Raw genomic sequence first — 14,449 nt, forward strand, 5'->3', positions numbered from 1 at the left:
AATGCGACAAGAGCGCCACTCTTTATCATTTGTCTGTACTATGGTCACCTTGAGCTTCTTGAAAGCCTGTTTTTGCGTAAAAACAAACGAAAAAGACTCTTTTTGTGTGAAATTCATTGGAGTTTAGTACCAAAAGAGGGGCGCGTTATGTTTTTAAAATCTTTAGTTTGCAGGGTTTTGCGGCACAATTAATATTGTTTTTATACAACCTTGCCTCAGCGGGCCTTTCAGGTAGCACGTCCCGCCCTAGGTGCATTTTAACTTCGATAGCTCAACGCGGCGCGTCCGTCGGGGAGGCGGGGGTAGCACCCTTCCGCTGTATCTGTTCTGAAAGCTAAAATAGAAGTCACGAGCAGTTCCTCGAGTGGCCGCTGTGGGAGAAATGGTGGCATTGTGTTCGTCATTAGCTCGGTGCTCGGAGACAGTTTGGGGCCACTTTTCGAAACCTGTCTCTATGGAAGTTTCCCAACTGAGTGTTTTAGTAACGTTGGCAAAAGGGGTCAAACGGCTCAATCAAAAATCTGTAGAAAAGGCAGTGCCAATATTAGATTGAGCCGTTTGCACGATAAAACACAGAGAAAGGGATGTAGAATGTTCGTCGGGTGTCGTTTACAAGATACCCTTTGATAGTGGCCTTATACACGAACTCATCTCTGTTACGTCACGGCGCGGTGGTGGCGCGTCGGACGCACTTCCGGTCCGGGGCTGTGGGCGGAAGTGCCCATGTGAGCCGTGTATTCCTGCGTTGTTTTGAAAGGAATCATACAAAAACCTGCCTTTTCGACAAAATGCTGCGACTGGGGCTGTACCAAAAGTGTCGAAAAAGATTTGAAGGTCAGTTTTCATGCGCTCGGTTCGTCCGAGAACGTGGATATGCACCGTGAAAAGGGAACACCAGACGCCGTCTGTTGCCCTTGTTGTTTAGTCAGAGGTTACGTTGGTGGAAAGTGGCATTTTTTGGGGTTCTCACCCTCTCCCCCTTTTTTCTTTTGTATCGAAGTGCCTATATAACCAGGTTTGGAAAATAAAAATTTCAGCTGTGTTAGAGACTTTTTAGTGTTGTGTCTTCTACCCGCAGTCTCGGGGTTTTTTCAACCATGATCATAGTAAGTTTGCTCAAGCCTCGTGGTTTTCTATTTCTTTGCTGCATTTACACCCCAGCGCGTTCACTAAATCAGTCACGTTATTGAAAACTGCAAGGTGAGGCCCTTTTTAATAAAGTATCAAAGTGCTCAGCCGTCTCATAACCATCTTCGCATACCACATGCACTTTAAAAAATTCCGTGAAAGAGTGGATTGCTGAGCTAGTTGGTTGTTGAACATGGTATTATAATAGTGCACAAGGACGAGACACAAGACCAAGAAAGGCGCAGGACAGACGCAATCATGAATCTAAGTGTTTTTAGAGATTACCGCTTCGAAAATGTACGCAGTTTGATTTCTGAATGATTCAGTGTTTATCTATGGAGACAGCTTTCCTGCTGCTATGTCTTTGAGTTTTGGCGTTGTGACTCTTTTTTATGATAATATATGTGTTTGTGTCGTACAGACCCGATAGCGATGCTGGAATCCAAATAAAATACTTAGTTCCAAGTTGGCGCTTGTCATGTGCTTTTCCCTCCTTTAGAGCTATTTAATAGTATGCGCATATTTCCGGTCTATATATTTTTATCTTACACACTCCTATTCTGGTCGCATCGATGTATAAATACGGTGTCAAGAGGGGTGATATTGTTCGACTACGACAAAACAAACTCTTGGGCTGATAAAGCGAAGGTCACCGGCTGTGTTGGACCACGCTCCTACAACCTACAGTCAGAGAATAACAGGACCTACAGGAGGAACCACCGTCACTTGCTGAAAACGCCTAAGACATTCAGCAGCCCCGAGGGTGACATCGTCTCATAGCAACCTACAAGTGTGCAGGAAGGGCCACCTGCGCCTAATCACCGGAACCAAAGCCGACCAACGTCTCCAGATTCATCGCCAGAGAAAAATGAAGCGGCAGCTCCGGAGTATGGTGCCTCAATGTCCTTCTGTTTAGGGTGATGCCACCCTTCGTAGTACCCGATGCCGACAGCACGCGCTCACGGGGAAAATACAAAGAAATCGACGAAAACAAAATGTCGCCATAGCACAGTCAGCGCCACAAACGCGTGCAGGGACACGCTCTTTCACGCGCTTCTGAACAAAAAAGAAAAATAAACTTGTGGGACAAAATGGCCGGATGTCTCCACCCTAAGCAAGGCGCACATGAAGGCACCCTACTCCGGAGGCCTCATCGGTTAGAACAATGTTTAGAAGATCATCAAGAAGTAGACTACCACCTCGCGCCGACTAACTTATGATGCAACATTTGAACAACTCCCATAATTTTTTTTCTAGTTCTTTTTTTTTTATTGTTTATCCTAGTGTGTATATGTGTTTATCTTTCGTTATACGGTTACAATGTTTCCTTCTGTTTTGTTTCGTTCTCTAAAGACCCGAGGTCCGAGGATGTATCGTGTATCGGTGTCGCCGACGCGCTCGCACTCCAGCCACGCTGGTGCGCGAGCTCAGGAATAAAAGGCACAAGCGGGTGTTCGCTTCTGGCTTCAACTCAAAGCAGTCGTGTGATCAATACAGAGCCGAGGGCGTCGGAAGTGTTTGGTAAGAAAGGGAGGAGGGGGGGGGGGGGTGCACAAAAATGAAGATTTTTGTTGTACTGAATTCATCGCCATTAGTGTCTAGTGAACAAAAAAGAATAAACGCGCCGCCGCCGTTGCCCCCCCCCCCCCCCCTTTCTTTCGTCGCCACTTTACAATGGATCAAGCTCATTTCTGGAACGCAAGTGCCGCATGCTACACATAGAGTCGTCAGAGTAAAGGAAAACGCTGCTCCAGAGGCACATACGGCTTCACGCACATTGCACTCGCAAAACACATCGACACGGCGTTGGTTCTTGATCGGTATCCATGCGTGCGAAGGCACAGTGACGCAGCGCTTCGGCGTGCCAAGGAAGCTTTGATCACGCCGTGAGACCGCCCAAATTTGCTTTCCACGAATTGTGCCTTTTCCCTGCGGCACTGTGCTTTCATAAAAATTGGCACATGTTCTCAATGGCGAGTCTCACCCCTTATGCAGAGTTTTAAAAAAAATATTTTGCGGTGGACGACGAACGAATAGAAAACGTGTCTTCAACACGCTGCCGCCAGCCTCTGCAACGCTAGCAAAAGCGCGATCTTTCCGCATGCAAGATGGCCGTACGGTGGCCGCGCTCGCGCTGCAGCCTGTTGCAGCGAACAAGCGGGCGTCCACCAGGTGCTCTTTGCTAATCGTTTAATTCGTTTTAAAATTCCTTTTCGTGACTTTTTTAGCAAAATATTGGTGTGTTCAATGTGGTACTGCTCCTTTGAACACATATAGACCAAAAAATAAGTGCCGAAATTTTGTTGGGCGGATGCGCGGTATTCTACGGGTAAGTCTCTGAAACTCATTGTATTTCAAACCGATGAAATATCAAAATGTCGCCTTTATTCACACGATTCAAACGACGGCCGGCAGGCGTGCGGCAGGCGGCATATTTCTTGCATTCGTCGTCTGCTGCAGACATCTTTAGGACCGGTAGTTGCAGTCGTAAATATTTTATAAAAAAAAAAAAAGGCGATTACCGGCATACTTTCGTAGAAACATATATGACATTCAAGCTTTTTTTATCTGTGGTTTTTAAAAGTTTAAATCTTACTTCTGATATTTGAACGGCCGGGTTTTCGTACCGAAAACCCGGCGGATGCTGGAATTTCCTGAGGGGGGGGGGGGGAGTCAGGTGTTGGTCAGTGTACCATATGTTTAGGAACCCCCTCCCCTTCTCCTTCGTTTTACGCCCTAAATTTTACACATGCAGAAATCAAGAGGGGGGTCAGGACATTCGGACCCCCCCTCTAAATCCGCCCCTGTTTGTCCATAACAACGACCCTAGCAACGGTTTGTTTGGACCCATGGCATCACACTTACGGAATCAGCTACGGATGGGAGAAGGCCCAGGTGCATTTAGAATGTGGTACAGCAGAGAAAGGTATAACTGAATTGGTAATATTTGCGCTGGTCTTCCTTCTCGCATTTGTGAGGCCAGGGGCACGCCATCATACGTCACACCCACTATCGACTTTGGTTTTGATGGACCAGTGATCTGTGTTGAATATGCATTTCGATCCTCCACTGCTAGCGCAGGTATCCTCGCCCATGCGGCAGATGGCGCTAAATTTATTGAGGCGCACGTGACACGGGAGAAAATAATTAATTATTGGGTTGTTGCTCCTGGGCTACCCTGGGCATCAAAGGGTTGTGGATAAGCGCAAAGGCTACGAACGCGAGCTCCTCGAAATGAACGGCGGCTCGGCTGCACGAGCGCTCGAGCAGCTGGGCCACCTGTTGAGGCTATGCACTCGCGTTTGAGGCTTTTGCGCTATGTTAAGGTTGTGGTTAAGGTATAGGTTGTTTTCACGTGACGTCAATCCACCATTTTGTTGTTAGCTTGTTTTTTCAAACAAATTTACTAATATGAAGGATTACATCGCAACCTGTTGAGGGTATGTCAGCGTGGTAAAACTTATAAGCTTCTGTGGTCATGTAAAGCCTTGGAATGCTCGCCTTCGGCACACGCCAAACAGCTCACAACAACAAAATGGGGACAAAATTACGTCAGTGAAAACACCCTATTGAGTTTTGGTAGATCGTTTTCAAAGACCCGGTATCGCTCCGGGCGCGCGCTTCAGCGCATGCTTCGAAGTGGCATCGCGAGCTCCAGCGATAGCACGAGTTCGCTACATAGAGCTACAGAGCGTTGCTTGAAAACACGGTCTGGTAAAACTCTCTAGTGACACTAAGTACAGACGCGATCGGCAAGTAATGAAAGTAAAAATTGAAAATAAAATGAAAAGAACGCCATCCTCAAGTGGATTGCAGTTGTACGCGACGACTCCAATGTCTCCACACGGCACACGCCCACACCGTTCACACGCCCAACGATCGAACCCAAAACAAGGTACATATAATGTAGATGGTTGAGCGTGTTGGTTATTAATTCACGATAAGGAAAGAGGGACATTTAAGACAAACAGACAAGACAGGCTTTCGACTTTCAACAAAACGTCCGTTTTGTTGAAAGTCGAAAGCCTGTCTTGTCTGTTTGTCTTAAATGTCCCTCTTTCCTTATCGTGAAGGTACATATACCTTGCCCAAAACTCTAACAAGTTCCCTGCATGCATTGCGTAGACTTCGCCGCGGTGAGGCGCTTCATGCCGAACAATTTTCGAAACTGAAACCATACCTTTAAATTTACTAATTAAAAAGTTAACTACCCAGTTAACTTATCGAGTGCTAGTGGAGCAGAATACGCGTGCTTATTTTTTTGTTACCTTTATCCATTTTAAGTTTAATTAGCACCGTCAACCAAATGTACCACTTATCGATATTTTATCAAGAATGTTGACGTAAATATGATCAGTAGGCTTTTCCGGAGGATACCTCTTCTTCAAATGTGTCGTTGCACCGCACGATAACTGCACTGATCTCTTTCGCCATACCCCATGGGCCGTGGGCGTGAAGGGTAGCAGCGGGTAGCAGCAATTTTAACAGATTTTTCATAAAGAGCATTTCGACCGACACCTGCCAGGTGGCTTCGCTGTACCAGCTGCGGCTGCCAAGATGGCGGCCTATACGATGTTGGTTCGGTTCACCGATGGTTTTATTTTTAAAATTAATACCACTTTGCTGCGTTCAAATAACCTTCACTCCAGCGCATCGCGAAGGTGCTTCAGCATTTCTGGAAACAAGTTTACGACTCTGCCGACTCTGCGCCTTATTTGTCCGAAAAAAGCAGGTATGCCGGTTACAATGAACTCCCGGAGAAGCGATCATCTATTCTTGACCTAATTTTGCTGTTTTCTTTCTTTTGTGGTGATTCACTCACGCATAAATCACATTTGCGCTTTTGTGATATCGTCCGCTTAGTAAACACTGCATGTCTCGTTAAATCAGCGGTATTACTTTGTACAGTCCGGCGAGTAGTCTGTCCGTATCGTGATCTTTCGCAATATAGCGCGATCTCTTTTTACACGTCTAATGTCCTGTCTCTCTGTGCCCCCTTCTTTCCTTGCGTCTATTCTCACGGCGGCAGTTTCCAGGTGGTCAGCATGATAACCCACTGCTGAAACAATACCCGTACTTTAAGGTAAAAAGCAAGTATTTCGTCGTTTCGTGTTCAAACGCAGTTCGCTTGTAGTCGTTGAGACGTTTTGTCTATGCTCCCCTTTTTTCATCCGTCGCCTCCGGTTTAACTTATCTATGGCCTAAACCAGCCCGCCTGTTCATTCACTTTGTCTTCGAGACTTGATAGTTGATAGTTCTGCGAATTTGAATAGAAACCCCCTTTCCAGTTTGTGGCCTTTGGAGAGGTGTTCGGCTCATACGTTCCTGTTCTTTGCAGCTTCTGCAGAGAAATGTGCAGCTGGGGAAGCCACGAAAATGCTTCCACCCGGGAGCGTCGACGCTCCTTCCCGCTCAAGTCGGGGGTGTCTGCCAAAAGCGTCAGCGGCTGGTCCATCATCAAGCAGATGTTCACCTACCTCTGGCCAAAGGAAAAGCCCGAAATCCGCAGGAGAGTTCTGGTGGCAATGGCCATACTGATTTTGGCCAAGGTAGGGCGGATGTCTTTCCCGACAATCATTGGTCTGTTGCTTCAGCATGCTTGATTGTTTGTTTATTGATTCTACTTGGAAGAGTAAAATGGCTGAGGGCAGGCATTATGCCCATACCGGGGGGCCGCAGTACCTCTAATAAATAGAGGTGGGAAAAAGGAGGGAGGACAGTAAAAGAAACAGAAGTTCCACATCAGACGCATGCTCAACTGTTCTGCAAGTGAGATGCACCACTTTTAGCGAACGTGCAAAGAGAACCGTGATATGGTGGTGCTGCCTTGGTGATTGATTTGGGTCGGGAACAATCTGGTATGATTGTGGGCCCGTTTGCGGGAACACACTCTGTATTACACAATCTGAATGTAATAGATGATATGCTTGGCAAATAAGCCCACACATACTTTCTGCACATGACAGCCAGCATGAGCATTGAAGGTATTGGCCATTCACCAAGCAAGGTTGCAAATAAGTGAGTAACGAGGTTGAGTCGGCACTAAAAGAGAATAGCACAAACGAGCAGTTGCTGAGCCAACGTACGGGTGACACGTGGCACTGCAGTTGCACAAACGCAGCGGGAATGAGATTTTCTGGCGAGAGCCATCTTCGCTGCACAAAGGAGGTAGGCTGACAGCAGCCGTTCCCAAAGTGCACTTTCAAAACACCGCTGTTCTTTCTCAGGCTTTCAGCAGCCATGCATGGCTGTGTGTGCACATGGGGTCTTTTCTGCATGCTCGTAGGGAACAGGGGTATTTTCTTTTTTACATTCAGTTTTACCATCGTGGTGGGTTTTAAAACATAAACTAACAAGGATCCTAGATGAAAGTATCAGTCTAGTAAAAAAGACTCCTTTGCAAACGATAGCCGTCTGCCAAAGTACTTCTAAGATTGAAGGACGGGAACTAAGGTAGCTCTCTAAGGAAACAAACATGAGCTCCACAAAAGTGGACGAACTTGGGCACATTGGTAGTTTAGCCCTATGTTGCAATACAAAAAAGCGTTGTCTAAATTGCAGGCTAAACACCTACTCCTTGTGTAAGGCTCAACAAGATATTAGGCACTGGAAAAATTTGCCCATATGCTTTAAGTCCTTATTTCAGACTCTTTTTGTTTGGATTCCTCCCATTGAAAAGCTCGGCGAAAGAGCTCAAGTACGCACCTGATCTCACCAGATCGCGGTCTCCTTTCGCACGATAAAGTCCGTCGGCTATGGTCAGCGTCGTAACGGCATCGAAGCATCTTTTCTGTGGACCATCGCTTGAATGCAGTGTCGGAAGCCAGCTGCAGCAGACACCATCTTCCCAATGCCGTCTGCTACGGTGTACGTGGCAATGCTAGCCAAAGTCAGTTGTGCCGCTGTGGAGGTCAACGCTGAGTGCAGGAAGCACTCGCCTAGTGAATTCTTGGCAGTTTTGATGAGGCTTGGTTCACGATCAGGCCCAAGATTATAATCAACCTTTCCTCAGGCGCAGCGGGAGCGAGGATGTGCAATCTGGCTCGAAGCCCAGCTTTAAGCCCAAGCTGGCGTTGCCATGTTGGTAGCAGACGACATTCAGAAGATGATGCGGTGTAGCTGATTTTAGACGCTGCATTCACATGTGCGTCTTTTAATATTTGGTGACCATAGCAGACAGGCTTTATCGTGTGGAAAGAGACAATGGGTGTGATGAGATCAGGTGTATACTTGGGTTCTTTGCCATGCTTATCAATGGTTGAAGTGTGAACTGAAAAGTGTTTGAAGTAAGGACTTAAAACAGATAGCTGATTTTCTTCAGAGCCTAATAGTTTGGAGAGCCCGACGTGAAGGACCATGTTCTTGCTGCCTTTCGGCGGCTGACCTTTTTCTCCCGGAACAGAAACCTAAAGTATCAAACTGCCCAAACTTGCACATTAAGTTGCGTGCAGAAAGAGTTAAATTCAGGGCTGGTAGGCAATATCTGATCAGTTACAGTTTGGACACTGCATTATTGTCTGATTTTCACAAAAAAGTCACATCCTGTAGCAATGCTGTGGGAGGGCTTGTTAAAGATATCAAATTATGGAAGTGGTTTTTGGTAACCATTTGTTAGATTACCCTGCAAAATAATTTGTAGAAATAAATATATGTACAGATGTCTTGGATGACCGATCAGACAGTCATATGACCTTGATTCTTTCATAGATGTACCTGAAAATGTTAACATATCAAATTTGAGATCTCACAAATTGAAACAGTGAAGCTAGTTTATGTCAAAGATAAAACACAAAACCGTGTTGACTGATGTCAAACAGTATCCACAAGGAGCAAGTGTTTGGAGATTCTAAAAGCACTTTCTATGTAACCTACTACAGCTAGTACTACTATGAATCTCAGAGCTGTGCAGCTCCCTTATGATAAATTGTTGTGCAGGTGATAAATATTGAAGTGCCATTCATCTTCAAAGCTGTGGTAGACTACCTAAATGAACAAACTGGAACCAAGCTCACCCTCTCTGATGCTTCAAGCACCTTGACATCTGCTGCATTAGCAATGCTGCTTGGATGTAAGTATTTGTTTTCTTGTTTGCTAACCAAATGTCGGCTTAGCTTAATGGCTTTAGTTGCGAATGAGTCTGTCTAATGTTTCTGTAACTTAGCTCGATCAAAGGCCTATTTGCAATTGGAAAGGAAGTGGAACAACCTGCAATAGGTGCAAATCTGCTAGCCACTTTAACAAGACCCCATTGCTTTTGTTTCTATTGTAGAATATCTTGTATTCTAAAGCTCATGCAAAAGGGAGTTTGCTTTTTCTCTCATTGTTGAACAAAAAGAAAGAATGTAAAATGTTTTCGGTCCTGCTGAATAAAAATTTGCAAGGTGGCTTTTAGTGAAATGAGTCTCTATTTGAACTGTACGAGCTGTAGATGAAAGTGCTTGGGTAAGCGTGACACGACAGGCATGTATCCAGGGGGCAGGGGGGGGGGGCGGCGGCAGCGGGCGGACAGGGGGCGGGGGGGGGGGGGGGGGGCGGGGGGCAGGCAGGGTGCATGGGGCTATGCTTCCCTCCCCGAAATTTTCTATTTTGCTGAGGCCTTCTCTCCCCCCTGTACCTCATAAAACAACCCCCCCCCCCCCCCTCCCCGGAACAAAGCTGCACGCCCGTGATATGGTTATATTAGGGGCCACTTTGTGCCAGATAGCTTCCTGTGTCGAATGCAGATGAAAAAAGGCGACAATACAGGAGGCTCATGATAATTCAAACTCGGATATTTCATACTTCTGGTTAATTCAAATAAACTTTAAAATTTTGGTTGTTTGCTGCGTTTTTAATGTGTTTACTATAAGCCGCTTAATTCAAACAATGTTTTCGTGTCTTTCATACTCTTTTTTTGCAACCCAGTTGAGCGCAATTGTTAGCGAACACCGTTGCCCTGGAGAGAAACAACACCTGCAAAGCTCGCTTCTGCGACTAAATTAGATTAAAAAAAGAATTCTCCGACCACAAAACCGTAAAAAGTAGTCCCGACGTTTCGAAGCTTACTTGGCTCCTTCAGGGCTGGCTATAGGTCGTATGGGTCGTATCGCTTTTGCGAGTTTTGCTCCTCCGCTGTGCACCAGTGCTTGGTAAGAAGCGTGCTCAACGGGTCTAATAGTTCACAATAGACGACAACTTTGCTAGATGAACAAACTGAATTTCGTTTTAAAGTGTCATGCGTTGTCTAAAGAGTCTACGGTAGACAACAATTTTGAGAGATGAATGAACTTGTATCGTACATTTCAACAATGTTTCGTGTGTGGCATACCTGCATATGATTAATAGGCCTGTGTAGAGGAAATCATAAAATATCTGCTTTTTATGTTTAGCCATTCATATAAGAAATCATAATTTTATCTCGCATCATATTTAGATAAAATTCTGATATTTCGAACTTCCGATAATTCAAACAAGATTCGAAGCTTCCAGGAGTCTGAATTAATTAGTCTACTGTATTCCTGGCCACAAGATTGCACCTCACGTTTGAAAGGCTTGTCTTTAGCAATTGCTGCGGTGCCTAGAGTGCACTTGTAACTGGTCCTATCCTATGCATTGGAGTATCTGCAAAAGGCCAACAAAATACGACACAGTAAGCAGCTTTGGACCATTATGGCTTGTGGTTGTAGAAGCAACAGCATAGCAGACCAACAACAGTTAGCATTTCTGGTGTCGGGGTGTTCCAACCTCTGGCTATTAAAATTCTTGTTAACTGACCAACTTCAAGTTAGCTTCATTAGAGTAGTTGCCTCCTGTGGAATGGCGAGAGTTTCAGCAATATTCCCCTGTTCTAACATCACCACGTGGAAATTTAGTAGCCAAAACAGAGATAATGGCAAACACAGTTGGAGACGTGTTTGAGACGCGTGACTGGTGCTGCCCGAGTGTTTCTCTCTACTTAAAGAGGTCCATAGTACAGACCTTTGATTACGCTTACTGTGAATGTGGGATACCCTGACGGCCGTCCTCTGTCTCGGCAACAGATGGTCTCGCCAGGGCTGGTGCTGCCGGCTTCAACGAGCTGAGGAACGCAGTGTTTGCCAAGGTGGCCCACCATTCGATTAGGGAGGTTGCTCGCCGGGTATTCGTCCACCTGCACAAGCTAGACCTCAACTTCCACCTGTCTCGGCAGACGGGAGCCCTGTCAAAGGCGATCGACCGAGGCACCCGGTACGTCCAGTGTTCCCGCTTCTCTGGCCAGGGCTAGTGACATTCCGTATAATTTGCGTCCGATAAAGCAAAGGTAAGGTCACCAAAATTATCTTTAGAGCGTAGTATACCGAGCAAGCGCTCACCCAAAAGTGGGGGGGGGGGGAATCACAAAAAAGTGGGAATGGGGATTTGTTGATTCTCAGAGCAGGAAAGTAGAACGGGCACATGGTAGCACAGTCTCTTATTTGTTCTGATGGAACGGTATAGTAGAACAGGCACGCTTTATTCTGGCGCTGTCAAGTCAAGCTTCACTGCTTTGCACTGGTACACAGACATAAAGCTTTACCACCTTGCACCAGCTAATGAAAAAGCAGTCGGCGTGGAGGAGCACCTTAGTTAGCTTGGTGGGCTCGGAAGGTTGCTTAGGTGGGTGCTCAATATCTCCTTTGCTTATATTTCAAACTCTTTAAAAGTACATGCACATGATGCTTATCGCGACATGGGTGCATGCTCGGTATTTTGCGGTGAAAAGTATACAGGCTAGCAGCAATGACTGCTTCTCTTGAAAAAAAAGAAACAAAAAAACCTGAGACTAATGGACACAAAACGGGAGGCACGTACGAAGAGTGCTCCTATAAGTGCTTAAAGGGACAATGAAGATGATTTTATTTCATTTTTTAAATGGTGTTTTTAGGCTTCTTGGGAACCTAGCATGCTGCCTAATTTTTTTTGTAGACATTTGTGACACATATTTCTGTGCCTACGAAAGAACTGAAGAAACCGAAACTGAATTATCTCCGTTCTAATTTCTGGGCCTCCGAAAACGAAGGTGAGGTAGGGAGTGACGTCAAGTGTGAATAGTCGGTATCGGTAGTATTTAGGAGATCGAGACTCTGGTTACCGCAGTGGGTTATAGCAGTGCGGTGGCGCGGTCTTTTCGTCGAATCTGTCAACATGGACGACAATGATGCTCTCGCAAGCGAGTTGGAGCTTCCGTTCAATACCTAACACCAATGGAACTGGAGTATGTGTGTGGTGGCCTCCGCCATCACCCGACAGAGACCGCCCAGCCAGCAACGAGCGGCCCGCAGGCTCCGGAGCAGTGAGCAACATTCGCGCGGGCGAGACGAGAGCAGCGCGTTGCCGAAGGAGAGGCACGCAGGGGAGATGCCGAGGGGAAAGCGGCAGCGACCAAGCCGTTCCGGGAACGGGTCCTCCGTGGGGTATGCTCCCCAAGAAGGAGAAAATATACAGTACCATTTTTTGTTTTCACCAAAGTCGGGCATCCTCTTTTTTCGTCGTCAAAGAACACGAACAGCAACCCACTCGTGAAAATTTGCGTCGCCCGAACAAATACTGGTCTTCACTCGATTGTTAGAACAGCCATCTACAGCGCACAAATTTGGCATGACTACCTACCATTTTGCAGAATCCTTTGAGTACCGTTTTCCAAAGTAAACACGACACCAACATCTGAAACCAAAACCAAATGTCTCCCGCATGTTCTTTTCTTATTTTATTTTGTTTGCCCATAGTTGCTTGTTGCCCGTTTTGCGTCCAGCGTAGCAAAGAGAAAAAAGTTATACTGTTTTATTTACGCTTTAGTAATCATTTCTGGTCCAATTTATACTTTTCTTGGTTATTCAGGCGGAAATTAAAGCAGTATACCTAAAAATCGCGAATCAAATTGTAACCGAGGGCACGTCTCTCGTTTTGACCAATCAATCGCTGACGCATCTCTTGTGACGTTGCGCTTCTTGGCCCCGCAACGGTCACGTGAGCTCCGCTTCTCCTGGCTTCTCCCGCTGCTCTCGGGGCGTCGCCCCAGTCGATCCCGGTACGATTATTACCGCGACTGTTTATTTGATTTGCGCGGCACACAAGATCCGGTTTCGGCTGAAATTTGGGCAGTGTGGCCTGAGACGTGCCTGGAACCCAGTTCAATCGGCAAAAAATTATCCGAAATTGCCTTCATTGTCCCTCTAAATTCGATCAGACCATTCAAACCGAGGTAAACCGTGATCGAAGAGTAATTGTAGCCAGATAGTTCTGTGTATGTAATGTAAAACATACTGCAAGCCTTAGTCAAATGGGCTGTAGACTACGTTTTTGTGGGGTTCTGGATTGGCGATCGCCCGGAAAGTGACAGCCGGAATTCACAGTTGGCAAGTTGTGTTTTGCTGAAAACACGTCCATACTAATCGGTAGTGCTGGTTAAACTGCTCCTGGATCCACAGTTTCACTAAGCAGACATCAGGTTACATGCAGCCCCCATGTCCACATTATTTATGTGGTGATCCCCATAGTTTTGATTTTTTTTTTTTGCCATCTCTATGAGCTACCTTAACTTGCAGGTTTTTAAAATGTAAACAAGCTACTTAGAACTACATAATCCTGCTGACCCTGCCTTGTGATTTCGAGCACTGCATTTGAAGTGGAACAGTAGGCACTAAAATCTTGAGTTCACTTATGTACAACAGTCATGTCTCGTTATTGTGAACCTCCATAATATGGTTACCCGACTATATTGGATACACCTTTTGGGGACAAACTGGATAAATACATGCACCTTTGTTTTGTTATTATGAACAACTCACATTATGGGCAGAATTTAGGGTCTCTATTAAGGAGACATCACTCTATATAGTACTTGATTGTCTAGTCCTCATACATTTGGTTTGTTAAAAAGCTTTAATATGTAACTGAGCAAAGCTGTTCAGTTTCTGAAATTCATAAAACATAATTTTTTTAAAGTTATGATCTTTATTTTTTTTTTTAACTTACCTGTAAATTAAGTTCTTTTTTGCAGCAGAAATGCTTCCAAATGTTACATTTTAGACCATAAGAGTTGTCTCTTGTGGTACCGTATTTACTCGAGTAATAGCCACACTGTTTATAAAGAAAACCCGAGGGTTCGCTTTTCAGCGTGGCATGTGGCTTGCCAATCATTGGGATCGGCAGCATGATTCCAGCGGTTTACAGGACAGAGATAACGTCTTCGCACGGAGATACCATCTGTGAAGATTGCGTTTGTATGGAGAATCTTGTTCTCGATCTAGTTATTCGCTATGTTATTTTTGCGCAATGCGATGATTGGTTGTATACGTGTTCTGCGGGAAAGCAGACCCAAGGG

At 45.6% G+C, this 14,449-nt stretch overlaps 1 protein-coding gene across 1 annotated transcript in view; it reads left to right on the top strand.

The window, feature by feature from the left end:
- The first annotated feature begins 5,659 nt into the window (after positions 1-5,659).
- LOC8051341 (iron-sulfur clusters transporter ABCB7, mitochondrial) overlaps positions 5,660-14,449 on the top strand; it is a 37,807-nt gene continuing 29,017 nt past the window's right edge. The window contains 5 exon segments of the mRNA XM_040503565.2: positions 5,660-5,856; positions 6,464-6,556; positions 6,558-6,677; positions 9,064-9,196; positions 11,148-11,334. Of these exon segments, the coding sequence (XP_040359499.2) occupies positions 5,686-5,856; positions 6,464-6,556; positions 6,558-6,677; positions 9,064-9,196; positions 11,148-11,334 (704 nt within the window). The 5' untranslated portion in view covers positions 5,660-5,685.

This window comes from Ixodes scapularis, unplaced genomic scaffold (genome assembly GCF_016920785.2).
Source record: "Ixodes scapularis isolate PalLabHiFi unplaced genomic scaffold, ASM1692078v2 PGA_scaffold2__306_contigs__length_199485367, whole genome shotgun sequence".
Classification (NCBI taxonomy): Eukaryota; Metazoa; Arthropoda; class Arachnida; order Ixodida; family Ixodidae; genus Ixodes; species Ixodes scapularis.